Source organism: Schistocerca serialis, chromosome 6, assembly GCF_023864345.2.
Source record: "Schistocerca serialis cubense isolate TAMUIC-IGC-003099 chromosome 6, iqSchSeri2.2, whole genome shotgun sequence".
Taxonomy (NCBI): domain Eukaryota; kingdom Metazoa; phylum Arthropoda; class Insecta; order Orthoptera; family Acrididae; genus Schistocerca; species Schistocerca serialis.
This window is the reverse complement of record NC_064643.1, coordinates 162119536-162139436: the sequence shown is the minus strand read 5'-3', so window position 1 is coordinate 162139436 and position 19901 is coordinate 162119536. Positions and strand designations below refer to the sequence as shown.

At 42.6% G+C, this 19901-nt stretch overlaps 1 protein-coding gene across 1 annotated transcript in view; it reads left to right on the top strand.

Annotated features, from left to right (window-relative positions):
• The window catches only part of LOC126485130 (venom dipeptidyl peptidase 4-like), a 293595-nt gene that overhangs the window by 255691 nt on the left and 18003 nt on the right, over positions 1 to 19901 (top strand). The window contains exon 15 of the mRNA XM_050108774.1: positions 8034 to 8245. Coding sequence (XP_049964731.1) covers positions 8034 to 8245 — 212 coding nt within the window. The remainder of the gene's footprint in view (positions 1 to 8033; positions 8246 to 19901) is intronic.

Genomic DNA, 19901 nt, shown 5'->3' with positions numbered 1-19901 from the left:
TAGTTTTTTACTCGAAGAAAATATAGCAAGGACTATAGTCCATTACTATACGTCGACACAGTCATTCAAACTTCGTACGCCTTTACTTTCACATTCTTATATTCAATGTAACGCCCCTTCGTATAGTCCACAGATCCTATTATCGGTTATTCGGCATGTAATAGAATTTAATACTGAGCTCTACTTTTTCTCGCGCATGCAATTCCTCGGACATTCTTAGTTAATGACTTTACGACAAAAGTCTGTTCCTTATAAATTATCTACAGTCAGTTATCTTGCAGTTTAACAAAAGTGAACTGATCCATTTCGTAACATTTCATACGGAAATTCCGGCTATATCGCACGTCACAGCTACGCAGAGTTATTCAGAGCGCAGAAAACAAGACGAGAGAACTAACAATACCCGCACCTGGTTTATATAGTAGAATTTAGAAACTAAAGCAGCCACGTTAAACCCTATTTGATTTCCCTGAAGCGCTACTTTGCTGCGAGCGTTATTCTGATGAGGTAGGGTGAGTCACCTAACATTACCGCTGGATATATTTCGTAAACCACATCAAATACTGACGAACCGATTCCACAGACCGAACGTGAGAAGAGGGGCTAGTGTAATTGTTTAATACAAACGATACAAAAAAGCACGGAAGTATGTTTTTAACACAAACCTACGTTTTTTTAAATGGAACCACGTTAGTTTTGTTAGCACATCTGGACATATAAACAAATACCTAATCAGTGCCGTTTGTTGAATTGTAAAATGTTAATTACATCCGGAGATATTGTAACCTTAAGTTGATGCTTGAAATCTCCGACGTTCAGCAAACACTGGCCACGGTCGGCGAACAGCATCTGCAGGGACATGTTTACGATGACGATCGTGTTTACGAGTGTGGCTGTAGTGCACTGTTGTGGTTTGGTCTAGCTGTCGCAGTGTCCGCATGTAGCGCTTGCTGCTATTGTTATTCTGCGTTCATCTCCGCACGCAGACCAACTGTAGTACACCGTGTTACCAGACGTCTGTGATAGTGTAGTGTTGTAGGAACTGTGACCATGGTGTATTCGAACTCTGAAAAGGCGGAGATGATACTCATCTATGGCGAGTGTCGACGAAATGCAGCTGAAGCCTGCAGGGTGTATGCAGAACGGTACCCGGACAGAGAGCATCCAACGTGCCGCACATTGCAAAAACATCTACCGCCAACTGTATGCAACAGGTATGGTCGTAGCACGCAAACGGGTCCGTAACAGACCCGTCACAGGAAAAGCGGGTGTAGTTGGTGTGTTAGCTGCTGTTGCCATGAACCCACACATGAGTACACGGGACATTGCGAGAGCCGGTGGACTGAGTCAAAGTAGTGTCATGCGCATACTGCATCGTCACCGCTTTCACACGTTTCATGTGTCGCTACATCAGCAATTACATGGTGGTGACTTTAATCATCGAGTGCAATTCTGTCAATGGGCATTAACAGAGAATGCGTTGCCGTTCTACCTGTTTACCGATGAAGCGGGTTTCACAAACCACGGGGCAGTGAATCTACGGAACATGCATTACTGGTCCGTGGACAATCCTCGCTGACTCAGACAGGTAGAGCGACAGCGACCGTGGACTGTAAATGTATGGTGCGGAATCATTGGCGACCATCTCATTGGTCCTCACTTCATTGCAGGGGCTCAAACAGCTGCAACATACATCGCGTTTCTACAGAATGATCTGACAACGTTAGTCGAAAGTGTCCCACCGGAAACGCGTCGACGTATGTGGTATCAGCATGATGGTGCACCTGCACATTCCACAATTAACACTAGGCTGACCCTTGACAGGATGTTCGACGGGCGTTTCATAGGACGTGGAGGTCGCATAAACTGGCCAGCCCGTTCTCCTGATCTTACACCTCTGGACTTCTTTCTGTGGGGTACGTTAAAGGAGGATGTGTACCGTGATGTGCCTACAACCCCAGAGGATATGAAACAACGTATTGTGGCAGCCTGCGGTGACATTACACCAGATGTACTGCGGTGTGTACGACATTCATTACGCCAGAGATTGCAATTGTGTGCAGCAAATGATGGCCACCACATTGAACATCTATTGGCCTGACATGTCGGGACACACTCCATTCCACTCCGTAATTGAAAACGAAAACCACGTGTGTACGTGTACCTCACCCCTCATGGTAATGTACGTGTGCGTCAGTGAAAAAGACCAATAAAAGGGTGTTAGCATGTGGACGTAATGTGCTGTTCCAGTCTCTTCTGTACCTAAGGTCCATCACCGTTCCCTTTGTATCCCTACGTAATTCGGTGCTCTCCGATACACACGATCGAACTGCGGAGGAATGGTACTCAAGCGTCAACTTTAGGTTACAATATCTCCGGATGTAGTTAACATTTTACAATGCAACAAACGGCACTGATTACGTATTTGTTTATATGTTCAGATGTGGTAACAAAACTAACGGGGTTCTATTTAAAAAAACGTATGTTTGTGTTCAAAAACATACTTCCGTGCATTTTTGTATGGTTTATATTAACCAGTTACACTAGCCCCTCTCCTCACGTTCGATCTGTGGAATCGATTCGTCAGTATTTGATGTAGTTTACGAAATATATCCAGCGGTAATGTTAGGTGACTCACCCTGTATATCGATAATTTTAATTAACATTTTTTCAATTCTATTACTTATTTCAGATGTTATCGATCACCTCTCTCCTACATGATAATAAGCCTGATAATATTGTTCTCAATTGAAAGAGCGGTTAGAGAGCGTGGGATGTAAGCTTCCTTAAGCGGGCGAGTCGATAAGACAATATAAAATTGGAAATGGATACGTTGAAGCTACATTTTGAGGGAATTCATGAAGTCTGATGGTAGGAAAACAGGATTTCCTGCCACTTGAATAAAAGTATGCAAATACGAGTACATAATCAAATAGAGATAGATCTAATAATGAATAAGAAAACATTAATGTCCGTAGTGTACTACAGCATTGTGAATGCACTACCATAGCCAAGATAGACATGGAGTAAATATGGACCACAGTAGTACAAGTTTATGTACCTCCTAACTTCCCAATAAAGAGATTGAATATTTCCTTCATTTCATCACACATTCCCTCAGACTGTCAAGAGAGACGAAAATTTAATTGTAATGGGGGACTGGAATTCAATTCGTTGGAAAGGAAGAGAAGGAAGTATAGGAGGAGAACATGGAACGAGGGAAAGGAATGAAAGAGGAAACCGCAATAAAAATTGTGCACAGAGAATAATTTGACATTTTTTTCTGTAACACTGCTTTAAAATTTTTTTCCTTGTACAGCCATTCTATATATTCCTTCCGACTTTCGGCTTTCCCTTCTTTGGTTTTTTGTGCCAATACAACAACGAGACAGATATCAAGGAGCTGGTAAAAACCAGTTAGAATGTCACGTTTGCAAGGCAATTTATATGGGAATGACAGGAATAAATCTGAAAACTAGATACAAAGAATAGATAAGAAACAGGAAATATGAAAATAGCCATCCTGCCTTTGCTGAAAACCTTGTAAATCATGGACATAAACCATTTAACATCAAATAGGATATCAAAATCGGTAGAGATGCGACAGCATACTTCCCTAGAATGTTCCTAAGCGCCACGCATAAAAATGGGAAATTCTGGTGCTTATATCTCGAGTTCTGTTGGTTATAAAAAATGTAGGATCGAGTGTTTCGGATAGCCTTTGGGTTAGGGACCATTTTTATACTGATCAGAAGGATCGCCATAGTGTCACTATCCTACAGTACAGGGTCAAAGTATGAATATTACACACTTCCTCCTGCTCGGGTAAATAGAGGAAATAGGTTGGTTCTTTTTGAATTTGATGTGGTCTTCGGTGAGCTTGATGGGAGTTATGGAGGCACCATTATTTCGTGGGCGGTTCCATGGAAAACCCAAAGAGAAGTATTTTTTTGTTTTGGCATTTATCTGGTAATAAATATGCAACCAGACGCTTTTTTGCGACTTATTCAACCATGAACATGTTTTCGAGCCGCTGCAGGCTCGTCATCAAATGGAGGTGTTACAGGAACATTATGTTGTGGACCAAGCGTAGCAAGATGCAGTGCTGGTGAGTGCACTGCCTTGTGGTATCCACATCAGATTGCTTCTTATAACGTGCGTTATTAAGCTATGTACACAAGTAAACGAAGTATGTTTTACATACTTTGTAAAAACATCGAATGTTTACATGCTGTGAGCCAGTGTAAAACCAAATGTAGCTACGTACTGTGTTTATTTGTGTGCATAGCGTAATAATGCACGTTATAAGAAGCAATCTGATGTGGATACCACAAGGCAGTGCACTCACCAGCACTGCATCTAGCTACGCTTGGTCCACAACATAATGTTTCTGTAACACCTCCATCTGAATATGAGCCTGCAGTGGCTCTAAAACATGTTCATGGTTGTGAGAGCTTAACTTTTCCCGGCGAACTGAATGTTCAAATAATTTACGGGTTTGCTGCCGGGTGACGTCGTCGACAACCGCCGATATTTCGGCAGGAGCACACCCTGCCATTCTCAAGGCACAAGTGCAAGGAGGAAGCAATGTACAAGGGAATTTAATACCTCGTTTCACAGAGGAGAAATAAGGAAGATACCACACACAGAACAAGTAACTGCAGAGTCAACACGCAACCAACGATAACCAACATTAGAAATATCGATAGTGACTATTAATCAACAGGTGAGGTAGCCCTAATTCTGTCCCTCTGTTTTTTGATGAGAGACAGAGCCGGATTCCAAGCAGCATTTAGACAAAATCCACCATCTCTGTTTATAAGGTTGCTTGATAGTTTGATTTCAACAACTTCCTTAATGACACTATCCCAATAGCTGGACGTGCAAGCCAGAATCTCCGTGTTGTATTCCATAGGATGACCGGTGTCAAGGCAATGTTATGCAATAGCGGATTTGCTCGGCTGTTGTAAGCGTATGTGGAGCTTATGTTCGTCCGCACCTCGTGGTCATGCGGTAGCGTTCTCGCTTCCCGCGCCCGGGTTCCCGGGTTCGATTCCCGGCGGGGTCAGGGATTTTCTCTGCCTCGTGATGACTGGGTGTTGTGTGATGTCCTTAGGTTAGTTAGGTTTAAGTAGTTCTAAGTTCTAGGAGACTGATGACCATAGATGTTAAGTCCCATAGTGCTCAGAGCCATTTGAACCATTTTTTTGACGCTTATGTTCAATACACCGGTCTTCCCCTGGCCTGGTTGTCTTACCAATATATGTCAAGCCACAATTGCAAGGAATACGATAGATACCAGCCTTACGCAAACCAAGATCATCTTTTACGGACGCTAACAGGGCCTTAATCTTAGAAGGTGGTCAAAAAACAAATTTCACATCACATTTCCGCAAAATACGGCAAATCCTGTTAGAAATGCTTCCTGCGTAACGCAAAAAGGCCGTAGTCTTAGGTGCCACTTCGTTGGTATCGTCACTCACCCGTTGCACAGAAGGCTGATAGCGCAACGCACGTTTGATCTGCCTCTCACTATAACCATTCTGACGAAAGGTGACTTCGAGATGTGATAGCTCAGCTGCCAAACTTTCAGGGTCTGACATAACATGGGATCTGCGAACCAGGGTACGAAGTACTCCGTCACGCTGAGCTGGATGGTGACAACTATCAGCTCGCAGATACAAGTCAGTGTGAGTAGGCTTCCTATAAACAGATTGTCCCAACGTACCATCAATCTTCCTTGTGACAAACACATCAAGGAAGGGAAGGCCTCCATTCGTTTCCACCTCCATAGTGAACTGAATATTCGGGTGGATGGAATTCAGGTCAGACAGTCAGGACTGTGGGAGACCGGTGTATTGAACATAAGCGTCACACACGCTCACAACAGCCGAGCAAATCCGCTAATGCAGAACATTGCCTTGACACCGGTCATCCTATGGAATACAACAACACGGAGATTCTGGCTTGCACGTCCAGCTATTGGGATAGTGTCATTAAGGAAGCTGTTGAAATCAAACTTTCAACCAACCTTCTAAACAGAGATGGTGGATTTTGACTAAGTACGGGAGCGATACGACACAGCATCTCCGAGGGAGCGAGGTAATGGGGATATTCTCGTACGACCATTTCACGATTGTACCGTGAATATCAGGTGTGGTGTCACCGCCAGACACCACACTTGCTAGGTGGTAGCTTTAAATCGGCCGCGGTCCATTAGTACATGTCGGACCCGCGTGTCGCCACTGTCAGTGATCGCAGACCGAGCGCCACCACACGGCAGGTCTCGAGAGACTTACTAGCACTCGCCCCAGTTGTACGGACGACTTAGCTAGCGATGCAACGGAAGAAGCCTCGTTTATTTGCAGAGAAGATAGTTAGAATAGCCTTCAGCTAAGTCAATGGCTACGACCTAGCAAGGCGCCATAGCAATTGATAGTTATCGTATGAAGCATGTCTCATCAAGAACGATGTATACAAATGATGGATTAAAGTTAAGTATTCCAGAAGCTACGTACTTTTCTTTATAGCATTCATTACGTATCCTGTTTCAGACCTCACGCCATCCTGCGTGAGCTTATAGCGTGCATTTCGGTCTCCTCAAACCACACTGTGTCGGCACTTCTGTCGACACATCATCAGGAATCCGGTAAAACATCAAATCTCCGACATCTCTGCGGCCGGAAAAAGATCCTGACAACGGGACCAACGACGACTGAAAAGAATCGTTCAACGTGACAGAAGTGCAACCATTCCTCAAATTGCTACAGGTTTCAATGTTGGGCCGTCTACAAGTATCAGCGTGCGAACCATTCAACGAAACATCATCGATATGGGCTTTCGGAGTTCAAGGCCCATTCGTGTACCTTTGATGACAGCATGACGTAAAGGTTTACACTTCGCCTTGGCCCGTCATCACAGACATTGGAGTGTTGATAACTGGAAACATATTGACTTGTCGAACGAGTCTCGTTTCAAATTGTATCGAGAGCATGAACGTGTATGGGTATGGAGACAACGTCATCAATCCATGGGCCCTGCATGTCAGCAGGGGACTGTTCAAGTTGGCGGAGGCTATGTAATGGTGTGGGGCGTGTGCAGTTGGAGAGATATGGGACCCCTGATACGTCTAGATACTACTCTGACACGTGACACGTACGTAGGCATCCTGTCTGATCACTTGCATCCATCATGTCCATTGTGCACTCCGACGGACTTGGGCAATTCCAGCAGTACAATGCGACACCCCACACGTCCAGAATTGCTACAGAGTGACTCCAGGAACACTCTTCTGAGTTTAAAGACTTCCGATAGCCACCATACTACCCTGACATGAACATTACTGAGCATATCTGGGATGCCTTGCAACATGCTGTTCAGAAGAGATCTCCACCCCCTCGTACACTCACAGATTTATGGGCATCCCTGCAGGATTCATGGCGTCAGTTTCCTCCACCACTACTTCAGACATTAGTCGATTCCATGCCACGTAGTGTTGAGGGGGCCCTACACGATGTTAGTGGGGTGTACCAGTTTCTTGGACTCTTCAGTGTAATATACAATAAGGTGAGAAAAGACATGGGACAGCGATATTCTTCCCGTTCTTGCAGGATGTTTTTGTGCCCGCAGCGATGTTGGAGATTTGATATTTTACCAGATTCCTGATGTTCACGGTACACTCGTGAAATGGTCGTACGGAAAAATTACGACTTCATCGCTACCTCAGAGATGCTGCATCCCATGTTCAAACTCACTTAAATCTTGATAACCTGCCATTGTTGCAGCAGTAACCGATATGACAACTGCACCAGACACTTGTTGTATTATATAGGCGATGCCGACCGCAGCGCTGAATTCTGCCTGTTTACATGTCTCTGTATCTGAATCGCATGCCTATACTAGTTTCTGTGGCGCTTCAGTGTATATTATAAGTGAAAGTAAAGCACGGCAGAGTTACAGAATATGTATGGAGACTAATGCTGGGAGTTCCCACGTTATAGCTGCAACATGTACACATCCTGCACTGTTCTCAGACTCCTTGTACACCGAGTCGTACATGGGGTACCCCACGCCGGATGACAACGAAGCTGGCTACAACGAGAGTGACGTGACGCGGCTGGCAGCGCGGTTCGCCAAGAAGAAGTTCCTGCTGGTGCACGGGACGGCGGACGATGTAGTCTTCCGTCAGAACTCCGCCATGCTGGCCAGGGCCTTGGAGGAGGCCGGCGTGCTCTTCAAGGAACAGGTACGCCTCCAAAACGCACTTGCCAGCTCTCGCTGAGAAGCAAATTTCAGTCTGCGTCCTAATCGTGCACATTATCCATGACGGGGAGAAATAGTAGCTGACAGGATCACGGCATAACTCCATCTCATTACACAGCTCACGAATCTGCCTTGCAAAATTAACGTAATGTTGTAAGGTGTTGTGAATCAAATCATATACACTACTGGCCAACACCAAGAAGAAATGCAGTTGATAAACGGCTATTCATTGGACAAATATATTATACTAGAATTGACATGTGATTACATTTTCACGCAGTTTGGGTGCATAGATCCTGAGAAATCCGTACCCAGAACAACCAACTCTGGCCATACTAACGGCCTTGATAAGCCTGGGCATTGAGTCAAACAGAGCTTGGATGGCGTGTACAGGTACAGCTGCCCATGATGCTTCAACACGATACCACAGTTCATCAAGAGTAATGACTGGCGTATTGTGACGAGACCAGTTGCTGGGACACCATTGACCAGACGTTTTCAATTGGCGGGAGATCTGGAGAATGTGCTGGCCAGGACAGCAGCCGAACATTTTCTGTATCCAGAAAGCCCCGTACAGGACCTGCAACATGCGGTCGTGCATCATACTGCTGAGATGTAGGGTTTCGCAGGGATCGAATGAAGGGTAGAGCCACGGTTCGTAACACATCTGAAATGTAACGTCCACTGTTCAAAGTACCGTCATTGCGAACAAGAGGTGACCGAGACGTGTAACCAATGGCACCCCATACCATCACGCTGAGCGATACGCCAGTATGGCGATGACGAATACACGCTTCCAATGTGCGTGCACCGCGATGTCGCCAAACATGGATGCGACCATCATGATGCTGTAAACAGAACCTGGATTCATCCGAAAAAATGACGTTTTGCCATTCGTACACCCAGGTTCGTCGTTGAGTACACCATCGCAGGCGCTCCTGTCTGTGATGCAGTGTCAAGGGTAACCGCAGCCATGGTCTCCTAGCTGATAGTCCATGCTGCTGCAAACGTCGTCGAACTGTTCGTGCAGATGGTTGTTGTGTTGCAAACGTCCCCATCTCTTGACTCAGGGATCGAGACGTGGCTGCACGATCCGTTACAGCCATGCGGATAAGATGCCTGTCATCTCGACTGTTAGTGATACGAGGCCGTTGGGATCCAGCACGACGTTCCGTATTAATCCTCCTGAACCCACCGATTCCATATTCTGCTAACACTCCTTGGATCTCGGCCAACGCAAGCAGTAATGTCGCAATACGATAAACTGCAATCGCGATAGGCTACAATCGACCTTTATCAAAGTCGGAAACGTGATGGTACGCATTTTTCCTCCTTACACGAGACATCACAACAACGTTTCACCAGGCAACGCCGATCAAATGCTGTTTGTGTATGAGAAATCGGTTGGAAACTTTCCTCATGTCAGCACGTTGTAGATGTCGCCACTTGCGCCAACCTTGTGTGAATGCCCTGAAAAGCTAATCATTTGCATATCACAGCATCTTCTTCCTGTCGGTTAAATTTCGTGTCTGTAGCACGTCATCTGCGTAGTGTAGCAATTTTAAAGGCCAGTAGTGTAAAACAATATCACTTACTAGAAATAATGGTGCTCTCGGATGTCTAGAGTACTAGACTAGCCATTAAAACTGCAGCACCAGGAAGGATAGTAACTAACAACATTTTAATTATTGTACGTACACAGAATAATAAGAGGAATACAAGCCTAAATTTTTAGATGATTTGCGGTTTAGAAAGTGCTTAATTTAGTACACAGTGGTGGCACAACTAACAGCAAGAATCAGTACAGCCCTGTTGGGCATCGAGACGAACCTAGCGTTGATTATAGATTGTGTGTTATTGTATTGCACTGAACTTGGGACCTAGAAACGACGGAGAGGCTTCGTCGCCGCCGTAGCCCTCAGTGGTACACAACCCCACAACAGGCTACAGCAGTCCACTCACCCCACCGCCGGCCCACGCCAAACCGAGGGTTATTGTGCTGTTCAGCCCCCAGTGGACACCCTCCCCCCCCCCCTCCCCCGCCGCCCCTCCCGGGAACGTCTCACACCAGACGAGTGCCCGCATCTCGTGGTCGTGCGGTAGCGTTCTCGCTCCCACGCCCGGGTTCCCGGGTTCGATTCCCGGCGGGGTCAGGGATTTTCTCTGCCTCGTGATGACTGGGTGTTGTGTGCTGTCCTTAGGTTAGTTAGGTTTAAGTAGTTCTAAGTTCTAGGGGACTGATGACCATAGATGTTAAGTCCTATAGTGCTCAGAGCCATTTGAACCATTTTTGAACCAGACGAGTGTAACCGCAATGTTTACATGGTAGAGTAGTGATGGTGTTCGCGTACGGGGAGACGTAGTGTAACTGAGGCGGAATAAGAGAAACCAGCCCGCATTCGCCGAGGCAGAAGGAAAACCGCCTTAAAAACCATCCACAGACTGGCCGGCACACCGGACCTCGACACTAATCTGCCGGGGGGATTCATGCTGGGGACCGGCACGCCTTCCCGCCCGGAAAGCAGTGCGTTAGACCGCACCGCGAACCGGACGGGCTTGGTTACAGATACGGATATGACATTCCATGGCGCTTCAGGATTATTGCCAGACTTCGTTAGTCGTCATGGCTGGCAATTGGTGGCACGCCAGTGTCTTGGCAACCCATGAACAGACGTTTCCAATCGATGAGAGATCAAGAGAATGTGCTACCCAGTGCGACAGTTACTACGAGGCGTATTCGGAAAGTAAGGTCCGATTAGGCGCTTAATGGAATCCACTGTGAAAATCCGATGGATGTTTGCACATATGTATTGGACAGTGTCTTTAGTGTGCCTTTCGATCGTTTCACGTCGCTCCTTTCGGTTCAGAGCGCAAAGTGATCACGTAGAAATGTGTATAACAACAGTGTCTCCGGCCAAGTATGTAGATCTGGTGAGAGATTTCACCTGAAGCTATGCAGCTCACATTACGTGAACGTCATGCCTTTCTTTCTTCAAGACAATTTTCAGCCGCTTTCTGCAGGGGCAATGAAGACGCTCCTGCAACGTTTTCTAAGGGAAGTGTGATATCACCCACAATACAGCCCTTAGTTTGCTCCCTTCGTTGTTCATGTCTGCTCACATGAACGGCTGGCTACGAAGACAACATCTTGGCGCAAACAAGGAAAGGCAGACCAGCGTAGACAATTTGCGGAAAGCACAGGCGGCTGCCTTCTGTGACAAGGGCACTGGAGAGTTTGTACAACTCCACGACAAAGGTCTAAGCCGGAACGGCGACTATTTACAGAGGTAGCTGGAAGGTGTGGCAAGCTGTTGCGAATAACATTTTTTGATTTTCGCTGTGGTTTTTATTTCATGACCGATCGGACCTTACATTCCGATCAGCTGTGGTGTATTCTTGAATACATTGAGTTCTTGAACATATTCCGCCTTCGAATGTCATAAATTGCCTGAGACGAATCCGCATGGTTTTAGAAAGCATCGCGCTTGCGAAACTCAGTAACAGGCAGATTCCATATTTTTAGATTTCCGGAAAGCGTTTGACACGGTGCCGCACTGCAGACTGTTAACGAAGGTACGAGTGCGTGAAACAGGTTCCCAGATATGCGAGTGGCTCGAAGACTTTCTAAGTAATATAACCCAATAATTGGTCCTCGACAGCGAGTAGTAATCAGATACAAGAGTTTCGCCAATAACGCCCCAGGGAAGTGTGATAGGACCGCTGTTATTTTCTATGTACATAAATGATCTGGCGGAGACGGTGGGCAGCAGTCTGAGGTTATTTGCTGATGACGCTGTGGTGTACGGTAATATGTCAAAGTTAGGTGACTATAGGACGATACAAGGTGACGTAGACAAAATTTCTAGTTGTTGCGATGAATGGCAGTTAGCTCTAAATATAGAAAAATATAAGTTAATGCGGATGAAGTGGAAACCAACCCCGTAATGTTCACTTAAGGTATTAGTAGTGTACTATCTGACACAGTCGCGTCATTTAAAAATCTTGGCGTAACACTGCAAAGCGGTATGAAATGCAAGGAGCATGTGAAGATTGTCGCAGGGAAGGCGAATGGCAGAGCTAGGTTTGTTGGAAGAATTTTGTGAAAGTGTGGGAATGGAAAAACTGGTAGAAGCCGACCTCGGGGAAGATCAGTTTGTATTCCGTAGAAATATTGGAACATGTGAGGCAATACTGACCTTACGACTGAGCTTAGAAGATTGATTAAGGAAAGGCAAACAAGCGTTTCTAGCATCTGTAGACCTAGAGAAAGCTTTGGACAATGTTGACTGGAATACTCTCTTTCAAATTCTGAAGGTGGCAGGGGGAAATACAGGGAGCGAAAGGCTATTTACAATTTGCACAGAAACTAGATGGCAATTACAAGAGTCGAGGGGCATGAAAGGGAAGCAGTGGTTGGGAAGGGAGTGAAACAGGGTTGTAGCCTCTCTCCAATGTTATTCACTCTGTATATTGAGCAAGCAGTAAAGGAAACAAAAGAAATATTCGGAGTAGGAACTAAAATCCATGGAGAAGAAATAAAAACTTTGAGGTTCGCCGATGACATTGTAATTCTGTCAGAGACAACAAAGGACCTGGAAGAGGAGCTGAACGGAATGGACAGTGTCTTGAAAGGCGGATATAAGATGAACATCAACAAAGCAAAACGAGGATAATGGAATGTAGTTGAATTAAATCGGATGATGCTGAGGGAATTAGATTAGGGAATGAGACCCTTAAAGTAGTAAATGAGTTTTACTATTTGGGGAGCAAAATAACTGACTATGGTCGAAGTAGAGAGGATATAAAATGCAGACTGGCAATGGCAAGGAAAGCGTTTTTGAAGAAGAGAAATTTCATAACATCGAGTATAGATTTAAATGTCAGGAAGTCGTTTCTGAAAGTATTTGTATGGAGTGTAGCCATGTTTGGAAGTGAAACGTGGACGATAAATAGTTTGGACACGAAGAGAATAGAAGCTTTCGAAATGTGGTGCTACAGAAGAATGCTGAAGATTAGATGGGTAGATCACATAACTAATGAGGAGGTATTGAATAGAATTGGGGAGAAGAGAAATTTGTGGCACAACTTGACTAGAAGAAGGGATCGGTTGGTTGGACATGTTCTGAGGCATCAAGGGATCACCAATTTAGTACTGAAGGGCAGCGTGGAGGGTAAAAATCGTAGAGAGAGACCAAGAGATGAATACACGAAGGAGATTGAGAAGGATGTAGGCAGGTTGCAGTAGGTACTGGGAGATGAAGAAGCTTGCACAGGATAGGGTAACATGGAGAGCTGCATCAAACCAAACTTAGGACTGAAGACCATGACAACAACAATGGAACATCTGTAAATGAAACCGCATAGAGGATGCTAGTGGATTTATTCTTTAGTAATGCTCGTGTGTTTGGGATTTGCAACAGGTCGGATTAAAGGAAGACATCGAGGCAATTCAGAAGCGGGCTGCTAAATTCGTTACCAATTATTTGGAAAAACACACAGGTATTACGTAGATGCTTAGAGCATTCAAATGGGAATTGCTGGAGGGAACGCCTTGCCGTTATTTTCGAGGAATATTATTGAGAAAATTTAGAGAAACGCATTTGAAGCTGACTGCAGAACGATTCTACGGCTTCCAACATACATTTCGCGTAAAGATCACCAAGAAAAGAGAAGAGAAATTAGGGCTCATACTCAGACACGTAGATAGCAGTTTTTCCCTCGCTCTGTTTGACAGTGGAACAGAAAAGGAAATGACTAGTAGTGGTACAGGGTACCCACCACCACGCTCCGAAAGGTGGCTTGCGGAGTATGTATGTAGATGTAGGTCAAGGTAGATCAGGACAGCGCGAGGAACATTCCAAAAGGGACTTCTGAATGAGAAACCCCGAGTGTAATTTTCCCTTCTACACAGAATGTTGCTGCTGCTAGTCCTCTCCAGCTGGTGCGGGCGCGATGAATTCATTTGGAAGTACAATCACCTGGTTCACTTCATGCCAATTTAACGTTTGTTGTATGTCGCCTTCACGGTTTAGTAGTTTTAATAGCCAGATATCTATTATGGAGAAAAATCAAATTTTACTTTTCCAAAAGTCATATTTGTAGCTGTCAGGATAGGATGTTAGCAGCTAAATTCGTTTATAGGTTTTAGTTACAAGTTTTAAATTTTAACGTTCGAATGGGCTCAAACAAAATATCTACATCTTTCTCTGGATTTATGGAGTGACTAATGTCCAGTTTCGACACTGAATGTCATATCTCAATTTGATGGCCAACAGTCTAACCAAAGACTTAATATTAATCCAGTGATTTAGCGAAGAATTTTCACAAGTCTCTGAATCCATATATTGAAATTGTTTAGTGCAAGATCTCAAAGATAGCAAAAATAAATAAATAAATAAATGCAACAAATCGCAAAAAAAGCCAAGGAAGAGCCAACTACAGGCACTTTTCATCACCCCCCCTCCTCATATGAATTTCCACCTTTAGTACACGTGGATATTCGAAAGTATCATCCTATCTCATTTCAGTGTCTTTTCCATAAAACGCATATTGCTTGTTATTCAAAGAATGGCTTCAGAAAAGAGCTAAATACAATCACAGCAATTACATAATTCTTTCATGAAGTTCACTGTCTGTTGGGCCAGAGGATACAGAGTGCAAGTATATTCTTAGACCTTGTAAAAGCGTTCAGCACAGTATATCGTAGATTACTCCTGAAAACCTGAAGTCATACCTGTTGAACTGTAGGCAGTGTACTACACTGTCATACAAACTAGGTGACAAAATTATGAATTTTCAGTCCATCATTGAAAACAGTAATTCAAGGTATTCCTCAGGGCTCAGTAGTTGGTATCTTTAACTTGCTCCTATATATTAACCCCACTGCACAGTCCATTAACTCCCATATAATAAGCTATACAGACAACACTTCGATCTTATTCTATGGCAGAAAAATGTAAGGCACTAGAATCTTTTGCTACTAGCGGTGTAACAGGAGTAACAAAACATTTCAGTATTCAGGCTCTCATTGTGAACATCAGAAAAACTCAATTATTGGCATTTAAAATTGGCAGGTCTCACGACAGCAATGTAAAAAATATGTGTACCATCTGAGCAACTGAACTTGGAGCTGTAAATTCCTGGGTGTGTATCTTGATGAAAATTTGTGGTGGACAAATCATATTCATTTTGTATGGGGAAAAGTCAGTAGCGCCCTGTATCCCCTTAGACAGCCCACAAAGATATTTCCTAGCCAGACAATGAAAGCAGTATATTATGTAACAATTTACCCCTTTTTTCGATTGTGGGATGGAACTATTGGGCTGTACAGCTGACATATACTGGAAAAGAATACAGCTGTTGCAAAAAAGAGCAATAAGACTTATAGACACAATGGACTATAGAGATTTATGTCATGAAGTGTTTGTGAATAACAAATACCTAACAATATATTCTCTGTACATATTTATATTTGTTATGTTTTTATGAATCAATGAACAAAAGTTGGCATGTGCAGTCATGTATGTGATCACAAGTTAACTATTTCCCAGAAAGAACAACATTAAAAATGACCGGATGCCCATACATCAATGACTTCATTTGGTTAACAAACTACCAAACTCTCTTAAAACATACAGTGGTAATGATTTTAACACAACATTAAAATATTTTCTGATAGAAATATGTTTATATACTTTTGATAAATTTTGACAATCATTATAACACGAACCAGTACCATATCAGCTGTAATTCAGTAAGTGTATAAAATAGATGTAAGCTGCAATAATTTCAGTACAAGAAATATTTTGTATATGTAATTGTCATCTTGTTATTTCTGACCCTTGCAAAAAGCTGTCACTGTGATGGCACCATATGAAGAAATGTAAATAAATAATTAGATTTCGAATTTGTCCTGGAGGAGACCACGGTGGGACATTACCTCCTAATGTATTACTACACATGATTATGAACTATTAAATAAGATGAGTAAAAATTTAGCGAAAGTGAATAATATTAAGTGTTTAGAGTAATTCGTAGCAATACCTCATAGCTGACTTGACAAAATTATCAATCCTGCCCAAAATATTGCTTGAAGTGCTTTATTGACATTACAAGATCAATAAGTAAAATCTGCAAAGTATTCAGAAATTAGTTGTAGCAAAATTATTCAAACAACAGACGTTTCTAGCACACAAAGCTGTACTAAATATATATGTGGACCAATAAGTAATCATATTTTGACATGCAAACTAAAAATTTGAAGTATCAGTGTTGAAAACAACAGTCTTTGCATTTTTCAAAATAGGTACTAGTATAAAGTGGCAGGATATTTAGCAAAAGAATGACCTTAAATAATTATCAACCCCAATAGAATACCAAAATAACAATGAATTTTGTCTATACAAAATTTTAACCATTACTAGGTAGAGTAAATAGTCTTGTCTCATATTTTGACTCAAAACAGTTACTCTTTGCAAAAATGAATTGTTTTTACTTTTAAGAGACAGAGGAAACTGTTCTTTAATTCTGCGGGCAACGTTTTAAGTTAACTGGTACATCATAAAGGCAAGGGCAGCTTTGAAAAGAGCAATTGTTCATCACCTCAGAACAATTAGGGACAGTCTGATTTTAAATATTTCATAAGCTAATTTCACTGTGAATAAACTGACAAACGGGAATGGGGAATTGACAACTGCTTTACTTCTTGGTTCAGCAAAACAAGTAGACACCCATCCACCAGCATATACTAGTAGACTCGCGTAAAATATGTTCCGGTTACAATGATGTTCCTTATGGTCTGTCTATAAGTCACACTCCCAAGTGTTACATGTATTCTTCTCTACCATCAGGAAGACGTTTCCCATTTCTGTGACATAGGTTAGAGTTTTCCTGTTGTGTATTTGTACAGCAGCTTTTTATCTCTATCAGATCATCCCTGTGTGTCCCCAGAGCATCTCTCTTCTGTTACAAGCCTCTCTGCTTCCTGATAACACAGAAGCAGATAAAGTAAATATGTTTATTATAACTTATTAGGTAGATAGTTTTTCATAAAAAATACTTACTGCATAATCAGTTGTTTAAACATTAAGACAGTAATCAGTAAAAATAGAGTTCCCATAAATTTGTCAGATCACTTCAGGGACAGAAATAGTGTGACATCAACAGAGGCAGATCACAATAACAATAAAATATTTCGACGGAAAACTGAAATGAAATGATAATTGGCTTACAATGTACATTTCTAAATTATATTGGTAATCCTTATTCCCTATGCGAAAACATAAAGATGTGATACACACAAGTACATCCCTCCCACATACTTTTTATGTTAGTTTAACTATCACTGCAACTATGTATAACAGCTATGGATCTCCCACACTCCTTACCACTTTAGACCCCCTCCCCCATTCAACAATATTAATACTAATTTCTTTTTCAGACTATGGTTTGAAGCCGAAATCTTATTTGTATATGTACATAGTTTCATCCCTTGAAACAATCAGATGGCATAACCCAAAGCACATATTCATAAATTTCTGGAAGTTTAACAACACAAATATTTATCTCTCCATGTTGAGAGTGACATTGACAAGATACACTTTACATATAGTATTAATCAGCGTTGTAAATCTGTGGTAAGTTCCTATGGGACCAAATTGCTTGGCTTACAAAATATTTAATCTAACTTAAACTAACTTACGCTAAGGACAACACACACATCCATACCCGAGGGAGGGCTCGAACCTCTGACAGCGAGAACTGTGGCAATGCGCCTCAGACTGCATAGCTACCCCACGTGACAATCAGCCTAGCTCCTCCAGTAAGGAATGGATAATGAATGAATTTACATTTTCTCCTCATGTCTTCACAGATTCCTAGAATGAAGATTCATACATCATGATTAGTTCACAAGTAAGACAAAATAATTACATGAATACAGTTATTCCCTTCTTAATGCCTCATCCTCTGACAGATATCCTCTATAGGATTCATGTTACCTAAACTGATTCATTCATATTTTGTCTGCATTACACAACATAGTACATAATGTGGATCAGAATGCATGATAATGAAAAGGAAGACTAAATATGTGTGGCAATAATGTCACCACTTACATTAGCAATAAATTATCTCGAATAATATGTGTGCCTTCAGCCGTCACTATATATCCCCTCATGAACATTATGACAAGTTTCAGTACGAAATACCAACTTTCACTAGTCTTCTTTAGTCCCCTGAAGAACATCTGTATTAGTCATCCACCTGTCATCACTCATCTACTTGGTTTCCATTCTTCATCCACATACAAAACAAAAGAACTGCCAAAGGAGCAGCTGTTACCCTGCAACAAAATAATATTTTATTTCTTCATCAGACAAAACACGAATATTCAAGACACATCAAAGTTCTTGAATAAGATGGAGTATCTCCACTACACATCTAACATGAGTATTCATGCAGTAGTTTCACTTCATGTACTTGATTCTTGAGAACAACATTCTGTGGTCATTCTTGGTTTTTGGTGGTATTACTATTCAGTATATCATGGAGAAAACTACAGTTAATCAATGGGAGACGAGGAGAGCACCTTTTGGAAAAAGGAAGGAGAGAGAAGAAGAATCGAGTCATGGGGCATTCTAATAGACGCCTTGTCGGATGTTGCTACTCAAGGGAGTCATAGTGTAATAGTAGTTCGTTTCCTGTGTCCAGTAGTCAAGCAGAGTGTGCTGGATTTAGTGATTTTATTGAATTTGAGGAAGTGAATTCATGGATGAGAATGAAGTTCGATCTGGTGTGGTTAATCCACATGAGTCTGCATTGGTGGCTGTGCGGCAGCAGAGCCTTCTACTTCTTCCGCAGCTTCTCCTGTTCAGATTTAACAGCAAAATAGTTGTTCCATTCCTACACTTTCCTTTGATCAAGATTTTATTGATGCATTACCGGAATATTTAGTGGGACACATTGTAAAATTTCAAAAGTTAGGGGCAAATATAAAAGAACTTTCTAAGAAATTGGAATCTAGCACAAGGGAATCTGTTGCTGATGTATGGGACTTAACGAGAAAATAGAAACTACCATTAAGGTTATTGATGAGAAGTTACGAGAGAGACTAAAAGCTAAGGCAAGGAAGTTAACTGATAAGTTGGAGGCAAATGTTACTACTCTACAAGGACAAATACACTGCTTAGAATAGAAGTGTTAACCCATTAGTGAAGAAACTTCCTGGCAGATTAAAACTGTGTGCCCGACCGAGACTCGAACTCGGGACCTTTGGAAGGTAGGAGACGAGGTACTGGCAGAAGTAAAGCTGTGAGTACCGGGCGTGAGTCGGGCTTCGGTAGCTCAGTTGGTAGAGCACTTGCCCGCGAAAGGCAAAGGTCCCGAGTTCGAGTCTCGGTCGGGCACACAGTTTTAATCTGCCAGGAAGTTTCATATCAGCGCACACTCCGCTGCAGACTGAAAATCTCATTCTGCATTAGTGAAGAGGTTGTAGGGAATTTATATGTACTAGGTACACACTTCAGGGAACAATTGTATTTAATGAGAGGATGTCTAATGTTAAAACTTACCATTGTTCAGGATGATCAAATCAAATGTCCATAGGTTCTTAATGAACAAGATAAGCAATTGTATAATGA